The sequence below is a fragment of the Mustela nivalis genome, assembly GCF_964662115.1.
Source record: "Mustela nivalis genome assembly, chromosome: 4".
NCBI classification, from domain to species: Eukaryota; Metazoa; Chordata; class Mammalia; order Carnivora; family Mustelidae; genus Mustela; species Mustela nivalis.
In genome coordinates, this window is record NC_139023.1 from 63,307,392 (window position 1) to 63,321,679 (window position 14,288).

At 55.0% G+C, this 14,288-nt stretch overlaps 1 protein-coding gene across 3 annotated transcripts in view; it reads right to left on the minus strand.

Annotated features, from left to right (window-relative positions):
• Positions 1 to 14,288, minus strand: part of PPP2R2C (protein phosphatase 2 regulatory subunit Bgamma) — a 126,864-nt gene that overhangs the window by 19,585 nt on the left and 92,991 nt on the right. For all 3 annotated transcript variants that reach the window (XM_082727479.1, XM_082727481.1, XM_082727480.1), the window contains exon 6: positions 6,570 to 6,734. In XM_082727479.1, the coding sequence (XP_082583605.1) occupies positions 6,570 to 6,734 (165 nt within the window). The remainder of the gene's footprint in view (positions 1 to 6,569; positions 6,735 to 14,288) is intronic.

The following is a 14,288-nucleotide window of genomic DNA, read 5'->3' on the forward strand; positions in this document are numbered from 1 at the left end:
ACTGCCTCCCTGCCCCTGCCCCCCAGCAACACCCCCTCCCACCGCCGGGAAGGTAAAGGGCATGCCCACTGGAGATGAGCAGGGCGTCACTACAAGGTGGTGGGCACAATGAGTGCTCGCTGGTGAAGAGTTGACAACTGTCATTCTCTGCTAATGATTGTCCCCTGCTTAGCACCGTTTGATGAACACCACTGGACAAAACAAAATCCAAGCCTCACTGAGGTCCTGGCCCTGCATGATCTACCCCCACCTCTCTGACTTGGCACCCATCAGCCCCGCCTTCCCCCCACTGCAGCCAGACTCCTCTCACCTGCTGGGGCCCTCAGCCCTGCCTTCTGTCCCCACTCTTCCCAGGCTCCTTGGCTCTCTTTCATTCTTTGAGGTGCAGAGAAGCCTCCTGGGACCACCTTAATGGAGAGCCAGCTGCAGCGGGGGGACACCCTCAGAAACTTGCCCCGCTTCGATGCTCCCATTTACTTGGCAGTCAGTTTGCCTATCTCTCCACTCAGCTCGGTAAGGGCCAAGCCAGCAGGCTGGAGCTTGCGTGGGGAGGCAGCCTTCCCTCCTCCACTATGCCCACCCTGCTCTGAGCATCAGCTGCCCCCCACCCTACTCCTACCTCACCCGCAGTTTATTCCCCGCTCAGCAGCCAGAGGGATCCTGTCCAACACAGCCAGGCTGGGTCACTCCCGGCTCAAACGCCCTTGAGGCTCCTGGCCTTTTGGAGGAAACCAGAACTCCTGCGTCTTTGTAAAGTGCTCTGATCGCGGTCCCACACCCTTCTCTGCCCTCACCCCGCACCTCTGCCTGCTTTGCTCTTGCCTTTGCACGGGGTTGGAGACATTTGCCTTGGCTCTGCATCTAGACATCTGGAGCCGCCCGGCAGTGGGTGGCTGGGTCTGGTCTTTCTACCCCAGATCCATTATCAGGAGTGAGTCTTGGGAGTCTAGTCACCCCACCCCCCAGGACCCTTTCAATGAACCTAGCTCACCCACAGTACCTATCAGAGTTCCTAAATCTCAGAGAAGATGAAGTGAGAAATGGTACACATTTACAAGCATGGGACTCTGGGAGCCTCTATCCTAGCTCACCCTAGCTGAGTGACCTTGGGAGAACACCTTAACTTCTCTGTGCCGCTGATGTGGGGAACAATAATGACGCCTATAGACGTCCTAATCTCCAGAATGTGTTACCTCACATGGCAAAGACTGCAGATGTGATTGGGGAAGGATCTGGAGATGCAGAGGTTACCCTGGGTTCTCCAGGCCACCCCACGGTAACCACCAAGGTCCTCATGAGAAAGACATAGGAAGGTCAAAGGCGGAAGAGGGCGATGAAATGACGGAGCAGAGGGTGGCGTGCCGCACCTGGAGATGGAGGGAGGGCCACGAGCCACGGGACACAGTGGCCTCTAGAAGCCCGAGAAGTCCAGAGAGCAGATTGTCCCCTGATGCCTCTGGAAGAAAGGCAGCCCCATCTGACTTCTAGACCTCTGCCCTCCAGAATTGTAAAAATATAGGTTTGTGTTGTTTTATGCCATGAAATTTGTGACAACATGTGACAGCAGCTTACACCCCCCCCACCACCACTCCCAGCTGTGTGCTCTATGTCCATGTCTGTGGCTGAACAGCCAAGTGTCTCCATCACTGGGCAGCTCGGAGGATTTATGGAGACGTGATCTCAGAAGAGCAGTGCCCGGCACGTAGCCAGCAGCCCACACGTCAGCCGGGCTGCTGCCGCCCCTGCTCCCAGCCAGCACATCCCAGGGGTCCCACGAGGGGCAGCGGCTGACATGATGTCCTGTTCTAGCAACCCCTGGGGCCCCAGCCCGGCACACTGCTCTGCTCTGTGCCGTCAAAAGCAGAAATAACTGTCTATTTTGAGGCATCACGGAGGATGTTTCCATGGTTACCCTGTCATAATGACTCGTAGACAAAAGACGCGAATTTCCACGGCTTCGGAGGAAGACAGTGAGGCTGTGGGCTGGGCAGCTGCGTGGCCCAAGCACCCCAGTTCCGCCCCTGACAGAGCACCTGGGGAAGCCACCACACCGTGCTGTGCCTCAGTTTCTTTAGCTGTCCCAGGGCAGAAATAAACACCCACTTGTGGCCCAGGATGCTCTTCATCCAGTGAATGGAGAGTCCCCGGTTTAGCTGTTGGGAGGATGACCTCATCCAGGGGCCCCTGCCCACCACGCCTGAGTCTGGGGCCCCCAGATCAACGGACCGACATGAGATATTAAGGAAGAAATCTAATTTCTGGGGCTCTTTAAAGACTCAGTTTGAACAACAACCATTTGTGTTCTTATCTGAAACAGCCACACCGGCCTCCTGCTAACTGGCTGTGTCTGCCTGCCTGATTCCCCCAGAGGGCTAAGAGCTGGCGGGATCCCATCCTGGTGAAGCTGACACCCCATCCACTCGCTACCCACGGCAAGTGCAGGAAAACAAGCCAGAAGGCGCACTTGGCGGGAAAAGGCTGCGAGCGATCCCTCTACCAGCATTAAAGGGCAGGTGTCGGCACACGATATCGAGTTGGAGAACGAAGGAAAGTTCTAGAAAAAATTTAAAATACAACATCTACTCCATTTAGCAAACCTGTGTAAACCAACCACCAAAACCAATCTACACACGAGTTTAACTAAGACTTCAAGTTAGAGGTTAAACTAACCATTCCGGTCAAAGAGGGAGCGTGGCCCAGCTCGTTTGACAAGAGTAGAAGAATCCTAATAAAATTGGGCAAAGAGAGTGCCAAAAAAAAAAAAAAAAAAAAAGACAGTTGAATACCAACTTCCAACTTCATTTATGAATGTTCATGCAAAAAGCAGAATTTTTGCATTTATGCAAAAAAATGTCTGGGCCACAGCCCAGCCCCTGGGGCCGATGGGGGGGGGAAGATATCATGGTGGTCAGAAGCCATGGTGACCCTCCCTTCATGCCTGGGCCCTGCAAAAGCTTTCTGGAACCTCCGTGGGCTCTGGGGGCAACTCTGAAGTTGGTATGTTCCTGGTGGCCCTGGGAGAGGAGGCGAGAAAGACAAATGGAGCTGACTCATCCAAGATGAAGTTCGAGTTCTCGCACTCTGGAGTTCGTGGGCTGATTCACACACGCTGCAGACACATACCACCCCCAACCCCAGGCATGTGACAGCTACGGGCCCAGAATCCGCCCGTGTGTGCCACCACAGTAGTGACGGCTGGCCTTGTGGGTGGCCGCACGCTCAGACCCCTGGGGAGCCAGATGACGAAAGCCAAGAGGGATTGACTTCCCACCACCAGCCCGCCCGAGAAACGTCATTCAAACAGTGTGGGGTGCACGAAGCCGTCTCTCAACTCCCCAGATACCACCAGCCTTCACGCACACACACCTGCTTCCTGATTCAGAGTTGAAATCCAAGCTAAAATGCAAAAACACAGACAGATGTAGAAAACACGATTATCACTTGTCAGCGCCCACCACTCAGGGACTATCTCTTGGCATATTTCTTTCCCCCTTTTTCTGTTTCTGGTTTTTTGGGGGGTGGGGATAGTCTTTGCCTTACTTTCTTACTCCCATCAGACATTTTAACATAATCATTTCCTCGTGTCATTGAAAAATCTAATGACTGAACGACACCGGAGTATACAGACGGCATTATCATTCACTTGTCATTTGCTCTGCTGGACTTCTAGAATGCTGAACTTGGCCCCTATAAGAAAGGCTGGCCTGGGAGGCCTGGGTGGCTCAGTGGGTTAAGCCTTTGGCTTCGGCCCAGGTCATGATTTCAGGGTCCTGGGATCGAGCCCCACATCGGGCTCTCTACTCTGCAGGGAGCCTGCTTCCCCCTCTCTCTCTTCCTGCCTCTCTGCCTACTTGTGATCTCTCTGTCAAATAAAAAAAATAAAATCTTAAAAAAAAAAAAAGAAAGAAAGAAAGGCTGGCCCATGAAGTCTCATCCTGCATCCTTCCTGTGGGGCTTGCATGGGCTCAGTGGAGCCCAGACTCTTCCCCAACCTTGTTCTGTGCCAGTCGGACCCAGAGCTGCACATAGGTAAGTCTCTGGGCCGCCTGTGGCCTGAGGCACAGAATAATGGCCCCCAGAGGGGTCTGCCCCCTAATCCACAGCACCTGGGAATATGTTCTGTTATGTGGCAAAGGGGAAACTAAGATCACCGATCAGCCAAATGCTCCAGGTGGGCCCAGTGGAATCCCCAGGGTCTTTAAAAGGGGAAGGGGAGGCAGAAGCCAGAGAAGGGGAGGCATGGATTCCTCCTCACCAGAGCCTCCAGAAGGGACCAGCCCTGGCGACACCTTGACTTTTGTCAGCTCTGACCCATATCAGACTTCCGAACTGCAAAACTGTAAGAGACAAAATACCTGTGTCCTGTTAAGCCATAAGTCTGTGGTGATCTGTTTGGGCAGCTCTCGGACCCCGATAGAGCCCTGGGTTGCTTCTTGGGGGCTGGGCGCCATCCATATGCACACCTGGGCTTCCTGCCCATCCACACACTGACAGCTCTGCACCTTTATCTCCAGCTGGGACCCACCCTCCCTGGAGCCCAGCATGATCTCCCACGTACATGTCCAACATGGCCCATTGGTCCCATCTCTGCTCCTGGCTGCTCTGCTCCCTGGAAGCCCATTGTCCGTCCCAGGACAGGACCCCACCTTCACCCACCGCACAAACAAAACCTCAGATGGAGTCATCGTGGTCCACACCCCACTTGGCACAGGCTGCCAGCTCAGCCTTCAAAGAACAGTTCCCAGAATTGGGGCTAACTCCCCGCTTGGCCATCCCACCCGGGATGCGCTGTTTCTTCTCAATGCACCTTGGGGTGGGGCTCCTCCCACCCGTTTCCACGCTGACCCCTCTATAATCTGTTCTTCTCAAACACAATCTCACGAGTCCTGCCCTACCCTCAACCCTCCGCAGGTGTTTGACCTCACTCAGAATAAAACGGGATCCTTCCCCTGACCTACGGGCTTTCGAAGTCACCCATCTCTCGTGCCTCTCTGACCTCAGCTCCCGACACCCTTCCCCTTGGTCACTGCACCTCAGGTCCCACCTCAGAGCCTGCAGTGTCTCCCTTCTAGGACATTCTTCCCCCCAGAGACTGCATGGCCCAGTGGCACGTCGGGGTGTCCGTTCCATTTTAACTTCTCCCTACGCCCTACTCCTTGGTGACGGTTGTTGCTATCTGTCACCACCCCGACAGGACACGACCCAGCGACGAGTTCATCACCTGTCTGCTCACTCTTGCTACACCCACCATGGCAGGAAACATCTGGAACATAGCAGGTGGTGTCCCGGCTCTGCTCAGAGGGCCATCTGCTCTCCCACCCTCGGGGCTGGCCTCTCAGCCCTCTGAATTTGCAAGTGCAAACTGCAAAAAGGGATGTGCCACCCAATGAGGAAACCAGTGGGGAAGCCCTGGAGAGGTACAGCAGCGCAAATGGGCTTGCCTAGAAAAGAGCAATGGGGGGACATGTAAGGGGACCGGGCTTGGCCAAGGAGTGGGGAAGGGCCAGCAGCCACAGAGGGTCCTGAGCTCGAGCCCCTGTGAGCAAGCCAACAGCCACCCTCTTGGGCTGCCCAAGGAAACCAGGCTCCCGAGGGGAGAAGAGTGATCCAGTCCCTCCCAACAGACCTTGCTAAAACTGCCTCCAGGGGCCCACTGGTCACTTATTAATTCATTCACTCAACAAATGCTTATTTCCAGATACTGTTGCAGGCTCTGGGGTAGAGACAGAGAAGAACCAAAGTCCCCACCCTCCTGACTGGAGTCCTGTCTGTCCCTGTTCCCTGCTGCCACTGCAAGGTCACCCAGGGAGGACACCCTGGCCCGAGCCCTTGACCCTCTGCCTTCAGAGGCCTCTGGGAAACCCAGCACCAAGCAGCTCAGCCTGGAGAGTCCTGGGTTCAAGTTCTACCTCACCACTTGTCACTCTGGGTGACACTGGACCCAACCCTGGAGCCTCAGCTTCCTGTTTTGTGCAGCTCTCCGTCAGTGCTTGTATGGGGATGAGACGATGTGGGTGACAGCTGTCTGGGTGCCTGGCTCAGCATGTCCAGTGAGGACAATGGAAGTTGTCCTGTCATGTTCCCTGGACCTCGCTCAGGCATCCCTCTCCCTGGCTGACCCTGAGGCGGGTTCCAGAATGAGGAAGTGACCTCATGGAGCTCACAAGCTGCTGGGGGAGATGCTCCAGCCCACAGAAAATTCTTCAGGGTGTGGCCAGTCTGAGAGAAGGAAGCTCTGGGGACTCCAGGGGCACAGAGAAAGGGCCTGAACCAATGTGGAGGTCAGGGAAGGCTTCCTGGAGGAGGTGACCGCTGAGTATGGTCCCTCCTTAGCTTCTGCCTCCCAGCTTAATTCCGGACCCTTGTTTTAGCAGCCTGGTCCCTGGATGCTGGGCAGCTCCTGTCTGGGGACTCAGGGGGCAGTGGGTGGCAAGATCAGCTTCCCCCTGCCCCAGCCAGTGCAGGAGACACCTACACCACTCCCACCGTCCCCCGGGCACCAGCCCCAGGACAGGTGCTGTCCTGCCGCCCCCACTCTGTACCGGGTCCCAGCTGGTGTGGACACTTACGTTTGGAGTGCTTGTCACACAGAGCGGCTGCACGCATGTCGCAGAGACGCAGGGAGCCCTTGCTGCTGCTGTAGACAAAGAGGTTGCAGTGGTGGGGGTGAAACTCAGACGCCGTGATCACTTCCGTGAGGTCCTCCATATTGGCTGGCTTGATGTCCACGATGTCTGGCCCATCAAGGAAAGGGCAGAGTAGGCAGGGCACCCTCGCTGCTCTGCCTTCCCACCTACCCTGCGTCTGAGCCACATCTCCATCCCTGAGACCCCTGGACAAAGCCCCAGACTTTGTAGCTCCGAGCTACAGACAGGCATGTCCAACTGCCCGCGGGCTGCCCCCTCTGGATGCCATTCACTGTCCCTGCAGCCTCCCCCCGACCTATGACCTCTCCCCAGCCAGCACCCACCAGCTTCCCAGCCTCCCCTCCTCCCCCCATAACAGGTGCCGAGCAGAAGGCAAGGAGCATTTGGGGACCTAGCATGTGCAGGACTCCTGGTGAACAATTTCAGTTCTCCCTGTCACTGATGCTTTGCACCTGGGGCTGAGTGTGTGGGGAACCCCACCCACTGGCACCCACTGCCCTTCTGTCCATGGCATCAAGACTTTCCTTTGGGAAAAAGGTTCTCTGCCTTTCTGGGCTCTCTGCCCTCATCTGTGCCTTCCACTCCACGAACAATCGCCAGGAGGGCTGAGCACGTGGCCTCGCAGGTGCCGGCACAGGGATTCCAGACTTGAGACGTAGGACAATGCTGGGAGCAGCTGTGTCCTCTCTGCTGGGCTGGGTGGTGTGCAGAAGAGGAGCATATTCGTGTTGCTGGGACAAGGGAAACCTGGAGCCTGCAGCTGGGGGCAGACACCTTCAAAGACGGAGCAGAGGAAAAGACCCAGCAATGCCGTTTGAATCCTGAATCGGGATGTGCAGGAAGCCATGAGCCTTGTACAATTAAATACGGGAGTCAATAAATCCATTTTCTATTAGGATCAGCAATTCTGTTGCTTGCAAAGAAAGTATCCTTGGCAGATACTCTAGAGCCCAGAGAGGGTAAGCAACTTGCCCAGGATGGCTCAGCAGCAAGTAGTAAATCTACATTCCCAGCCATTGCTTATCATCTACAATAGCAAATTCAAACCCGTTGGTGTAGCGTTCAAGTCCCGGCACAGCCCTTCTCCACCTCTCCGGCTTTGGATCCAACTGGTCCCTGAGCCCTAAAGGTGCTTTCCTCGCGAACAGCGACATCCTGGTCTCTGGTGTCCCCAGTCCTGCATGGGGGCTCTATCCAGCCTGTCCCCTGTAGCTGAAATGCCCTCTCCTCCCTCTGCATCTGTGTGTGGGCCCTGGAATCAGAGCCTGGGGTTCAAATCCCAGCTCTGCCACCTCTTCCCCATGCAATCAAGGGGAAGTTCCCCAGCTCTTCGTGCCTCTGTTTCTTCATCTGTAAAATGGGCCAACAGTTCTAACACAGTCGTACTGTTTAAACTACAGGCGTCCAAGCCCCTTGCTCACTGCTTGACACATCACAGAGCTCAGTGAGTATCAAGGACATTACTGCTTTTTGTTATCTGGAAAATACCGATTGAGACTCACCTGCCATCAGCTCTCCCTCCTCCTCCCACCCGCAGCCTCAATAAAGGGGCATTTTGTGACTTTTGCAAACAGGAGAGTTTCTAAAACAACACAAAAAAGTATTGAAGCTGAGTGACCAGAAGCACTAAGGAGAGTCTGTGTGCTCACACTCAAATACTGCTTCTGGAAACATCTCATTAACCAGAAACTTAGAATCACATAAAAATATAGAGGAGAAAGGAGCCTGGGCTGGTTTCCCAGGAAACTGTGGTTTTCTGGGACAATAAGAAGAAGAGATTAAATCATAAAAAAATGAGACTGAACAGTAAGAAAAAGCTGAGACTTCTGTGCTGCTAATTCCATCCTCATCCTTCAGGGGCTAAGCGCCTACATACTCCTGCTTGGGAACGGCTTCAGCTTCTCCCCCAACCTTAAAATGGTGTCTGGGAAAAGGTGCGGCCGTTTGTGAAATGTCAGACACGTGAGCGCAGCACCTGTCTGATGCTTCTGCTCGGGGGAACTAAGTCCTCTCTGCCACACTCGGGCCACAAAAGTCCAAGGAAGCTTGGGTACATGGAAATGCCCAGGCCTCAGGGAATCCAGCTGGGCTTGGAGACCCAGTGCATCACATATTAGGGGACACATGTTTGCACCGTGTTTCATTGGGCTGCAACTTCCGGGGGAGCAGGAGTTGGTGGGATAAGGTGGAAACACCTTGCCAACCACTCCAGCTTCCCTTCTGGGGCAGGGTAGGGGGACCTGTCCATGGGCACCACGGAACTCAGGGCAGCCGCGTCCTGATTGCTTTTCCCGAAGAATGGAGGGCAGAAGTGACAGGTGCCAGGCGTTCCTCCCCACCCCCAGGCTGAAAAGCTTTGAGGGTCAGCATGAGGTGTGCCATGACACCTTCCCCTCTGCAGGGGGGACCTGTACCCCAGGGGACCTGCTACAAAAGATATCTGAATTGTTTCAAGCTTCTGAGACTTTCCAGTGGTCTGTTTCTGGCCATAACCTACCCTCCCGACCCACTCAACATCTAAGCCCTCTTCCTTTTCTCACCTCGGAATGTTCTAGAATGCAGCTCAACAGAGAAGGATCAGAGGTGTGACATCTGAGCTCCAATCACTCTGTGTCCACCAAAACCAAAACTCTTATGCACCCAACCACAACTGTTTTTCTGTTTATGACCGTCGTGAGTCACCGGCCACCCACATTTACTCAGTGTCTGGCTTGTAGAGAGAGAGGCCGACGCTCGTGAAAATCTGTTCACCAAGATGGGAAGACTGTGCATCCCTGGGAAGGCAGTGCAGTGGGGGGGCTCAGAAGCCTCCTCCCCTGGCCCCCAGGTGTTGCCCCACAAGGGGCCCAAGGCCAAGTGAACGGGTATGGCCTCTTTGCTCAAGTCCGGACTACATGCTTCCTGCAACCCCGTGGTCATGTGACCTTCCTGCCCCCATGGTCATGTAGCCTTAGAAAGACACTTGTCAGTGGTTCAAAGCCACTCCGGGACCTCTGTATGGCCTCCTCTTAAGGTCCTTCACTATATCTACAAGTACTCTTTCTCTCAGTGAGGCCACATGTGCACACGACAGGGGATTTGCAAAAGTGGATGAACTCCCCAGCTCGTCGGGGGCCCCTGAGAACTGGGCCAGGGGTGCACAAGGAGTGTCCCACCCAACTCAAGGGGAAGAAGCCCTTACAGGGAAGGCGAAGCGCAGGCTCAGGGAAAGGCCAGGCCAGGGGGGCAGGGGAGGGGGTCCCTGACAAGGGCCATTAGAAGGGCCGCCGCCCAGCAGCCCGTAGGAATCCTTACAGCATCTGCGCAAACGCTCCAGAGCACTGTGGAACCCAGGAAGCACACTGCGCCTGGGTTTCTGGGAGGTTCTCAGGAAGTTTGCCTTCCGTAGGTCCCCATTGCATTCTGCCCACACACCTGCTCATGCTTGGCTTTTGTGCCTTGTCCGCCCCGTGGGCTGGCCACTGGCACGCTGCTTCCACGCTGTGACCCCTCAAACCTCTCCAGCCGTAAGTGATGTGTACCCTGTCCCGTGGTGGAGGACATGGTGGGAGGGCTCAGGAAGGAAGAGCTGTGCTCTTGGGTCTTGGCAGAAGGGGCCCCGCCCAGGACTGACTGAGCTGGTTTCCACTGTCGGCAATCCGCCCCCGTGATGGGGGCAAAGCGGAGCAGGGGTGAGAAGTGCACACTTCAGGCCGGGAGGGGTGTGTTCCCTGGAGCGCCAGGGTCTAGGGGGAGGTCTCTAGCTCCTCACAGCTTTGGGGTCCTGCCCCATATCTTACAGTGAATCCCTTTTCCTTCTGGGCCCAAGTGTAAACGGGCAGATCGCTCTAGACCCAGGGCAGGCAGATGTCTGTAAAAGGCCCGAGAGTCAGCATTTTAGGCGTAAGAGGCAGTAAGATCTCACCTCGACTGGTCAGCGCTGCGGCTCTACAGCAGAGCGGATGCGGACAACATGCATGGGAGTGGCTGAGTGCCCTTAAAATGCGAGCAGGTGCTCTGACCCCCAGGGCTGTGCTTTGCTGGCTGCAGGCCCAGAAAAAGGACTTGTGGTCTTGCTTTTGTAACAGTAACCTCCCGTCTTGACCCCCTGCAGGACCAGAGTGAGACAGAGCCCCACTGGCCTGGCTCCTCCCTCCCGGCCCTGGCTGTGCCCTGTGAGCTCTGGTTCTTGCAGAAAGGAGTCAGCAAAGCTCTGAAACAGGCTTTTGTCCGCCCTGCCCAGAGCAGAGTCTACAGCTCCTGCCGTCAAGGACACTGCAAGGTACTCCAGGCGGGCTTTCTGCTGTGTCATCAGGTTTATAGGGATTTTTATAGAACCTCCTTCATCGCCTGCTGCCAAAGGGCCATGGCTTTTTGGCAGCCAGCCAGGGTCACATTGGTCCCTGGGCCGCATCACCACGATGTCCCACTTGGAGGGTCTCTGAAGTGTCGAGGAGAAGGTCACTGCAGCTCAGTGGCTCTCATTCCTCTGAGTTCACCTCTCAGCCTGGTTCCCCCTATACTACTGGGGGGTGGGGGGGGGGAGGTGGGCACAAGTGCCAAGGGCCATCACTCATCCACGGCCAAATCTCCCCCCGGCCATGAGATCAGTCAGGCCCATGAAAACGACAAACATCACTGGTTTATTTGGGAAGGAGCTCAAGTGAGGAACAGGGATGGAAACCATCCCGTAAACATCAAAGAAGCACACAGATACGAACTAACATCACGGTAGGCTTTAGGGACAGCGCCATGACCAGGGACTCTATAGAGATGCAGCCGCTGAGGCTGGAGACCCAGTCCACCCCTCAGAGAGCTGCTGAGTGCAGCCCCCAACCCTGCACCTGCCGGTCAGGTCCCTCGCATCCCTGTGGGAAGGACCACCCATCCTCCACGCCCACGAAGGAGGAGAGAGACCCCAGGGCCGGCAAGTGACGTGCCCAGGGCCATGGGTGGGCCACCTCAGAGCAAGGACAAGTCCTGGCTTCCTGACTCCCAGCTCGTGATCCTCCCTGCGCCCACCCTTTTCTGGCAGGAGGGCATCTCCACACGATACGCAACCCCACGGGCAAGGCAGCTGGGGCACACTGGACTGGCTCATGACCTGCAAGGGGGGTGCTAGCAGTGTGGGTGGGAGCATTCAATGAGAAGGATGCAGCCTTGGGCTCCACTGATTCAACTAAACAAAGTGTGGTTGATCTAGATGTCTCAGCAGGAACATGCACTCGAGATGGAGGAGACAGTTACCATGGGGACGGAGCAGCCACCGCACGAGGACGGAGGCAGTTCTGCCGAGAACCACGCCATGAGAAGCCTCCCCCACGGGCTCTCCAGGGACAATGGAGAAGGCCTCCTGCCCATGGAGGCAGTCTTGTTGGGGAACAGCCACCAAAGCTATTTTTCTTCCCCTTTTTTTTTTTTTCAGCAGTTTTCTCCAAAAGATGACCTGGCTATGGACATGAGCTAGAAGCACTCTGGCCAAACCACATCAGATCCTGGAAAAGGTTCCTGGCAACTTTGGCCTCTGTATGAATTTGCTGCAGGCTGCCACAGCGTGGGTGGCTTAAACAATAAATTGTTCCTTTCTAGTCCTGGAGGCTGGAAGTTCAAGATCAAGTTATCAGAATGTTGCCTTCTTTAAGGCTTCTCTCTGTAGGGTGTAGATGGCCCTCTTTTGCCCATCTCCTCGCATAGTTTTCCCGTTCTCTCTCTTAACCTCCTCTTCTGGTAAGGACAACAGTCACAAGGGATTAGGACACCCCCCCCCCCATGGATTCCTTTTAGCTTAATCACCTCTTTAAAGAAAGACCAAATACAGTTACATTTGAGGTCCTGGGGATAGGACCCCAACATATGAATTTCAGTGGGACACAATTCAGCCCATAACAGGCTCCTTCCCTTCTCTGCTCAGAAACTTACTAACTATGAGGGTGCAGTCCTGCTTGGAGAGAAGAGCCAGATTGCTGGGGCCACAGGGGGCCATGGAGAGGGGCTAGTCCATGTAACCGCTCACGCACAAGCCCGCTAAAGCCCTTATGTGTCTTCATGTGTCAAGCCACCAGCCAGCCTATGTGATTCCCAAGTTCCGAGCCAGGGAAGAGAGCACTCAGTTCAGAGTCACAAAGACCAGGGTTTAATAGTCCAGCCCCACGGTACACAGCTGTGTGACCCTCTGGACAACTTCTTCACCTCCCTGCCTCTGCTTTTCTCATCTGCAGAATGGATTGATAACATCTGCTTAGCAAGGCTGTGATAAGGATTTAATGAGAGGACATTAAGTCAAAGGCCCTAGCAATTAAAGTAAATAAAATGACTTAGACATATGATTTTTTAAAAAGGCCCTAGCCCAGTTAGTACTTTTAGCAATAATTAAAGTTCTCTAAATCAGAATCAGTCTTTCTCTCCCTCTGGGAAAACAGGAAATTAACCAGGTTGCCAAAGGTGCAACATATGCCCCTCCTCCCCGAGAAAATAAGAACTTAAGGCTCCGTGTTGAATGGCACGCCTTCCTTGGCTCCTAAGAGCTGAGGGAGGAACCCCAGACAGGACAGAGCTGGGAAGCACACCCAGGAGGCTGCCTTCTCGTTGTTACCGAGAGAGGGCAAACCAGAGTCTCTCCTGACCTCCCCTCCCAGGGTTTCCAGCCCAGCAGTGAAAGCAGAGGACCTCACAATGCTGTCCCGCTGGAGCCCCAATGGGGCAGGATAGGAGACAGGACTCTGGGCTGGGGTCAAGGGTGGAGGAATTTAATCAGAAGCATGTCTCAGAAATGCCATGAAGGCCCATCAGGAGGAATCAGAAGCACAGAAAAGGCGCACATTCTCATCACTAGAGCCTCTGTTAGGAACACACAGCTGCCACCGCCCATGCACTTGGCCACCTGGGTCAACTGTCACCTATGTCACCATATGATCCCCACTCTGTCCTGCTGTGGGAGAGCACACGTTTTCCCTTAGGATCTAAAAGTAAAGCCAGGAAGCATCATTGTACTCATGGGGCTTCTCAGAGCTCATCCCCACACCACCCACAAAATGACAGCCCCATGAGGCGAGCCACTATGGGCTAGAGGTGGAATGACAGCAGCTGTGGCAAAGGCTGTGGCTCTCCTCACTGCAAGGTTGTGCAGGGATGCGTGTGCATTCTGCACCCAGAGGTCCCGAGTCTGAATCCAAGGCCCTGCCACTTCCCTGCTGGGTAACTCTGGGTAATTACTTGCCCTTCCTGTGGCTTTGTTTCCTTGTCTATAAAACGGGGATGTGAATGAGGCCTACTCCACAGTGTTGTCGGGAGGTTTAAAGAGACTTGGCATAAGCGATGTGCTCAGAGCTGTGTTGGGCACAGAGTACGTCTCAGTAAGGGATGAGGGTGATCGTGCTGTGCAAGGTGGTGGGGGGAGGTGGAGGGGGAGAGCACCCACAGCGTTGGTTGCTCGTGAAGTCAGCACCATGGACAGCTGACAAGCCCTCCCCGCAGGCCCCGCTGGAAGTCCAGCCTTGCTGAGCCCCCAAGCAAGGGTGTGCTGGCAAGAGTTCACCCACAAGCTTTCTGGGTGGAAAACAATTTTGGGGATTCAGACCCAGGGCATTTCTGAGCACACATTCCTGTTCCTTCTCCGTAGAGTGGAACTACGGGAGGATGTAACAAGGCAGCTTCTAGGGTGCC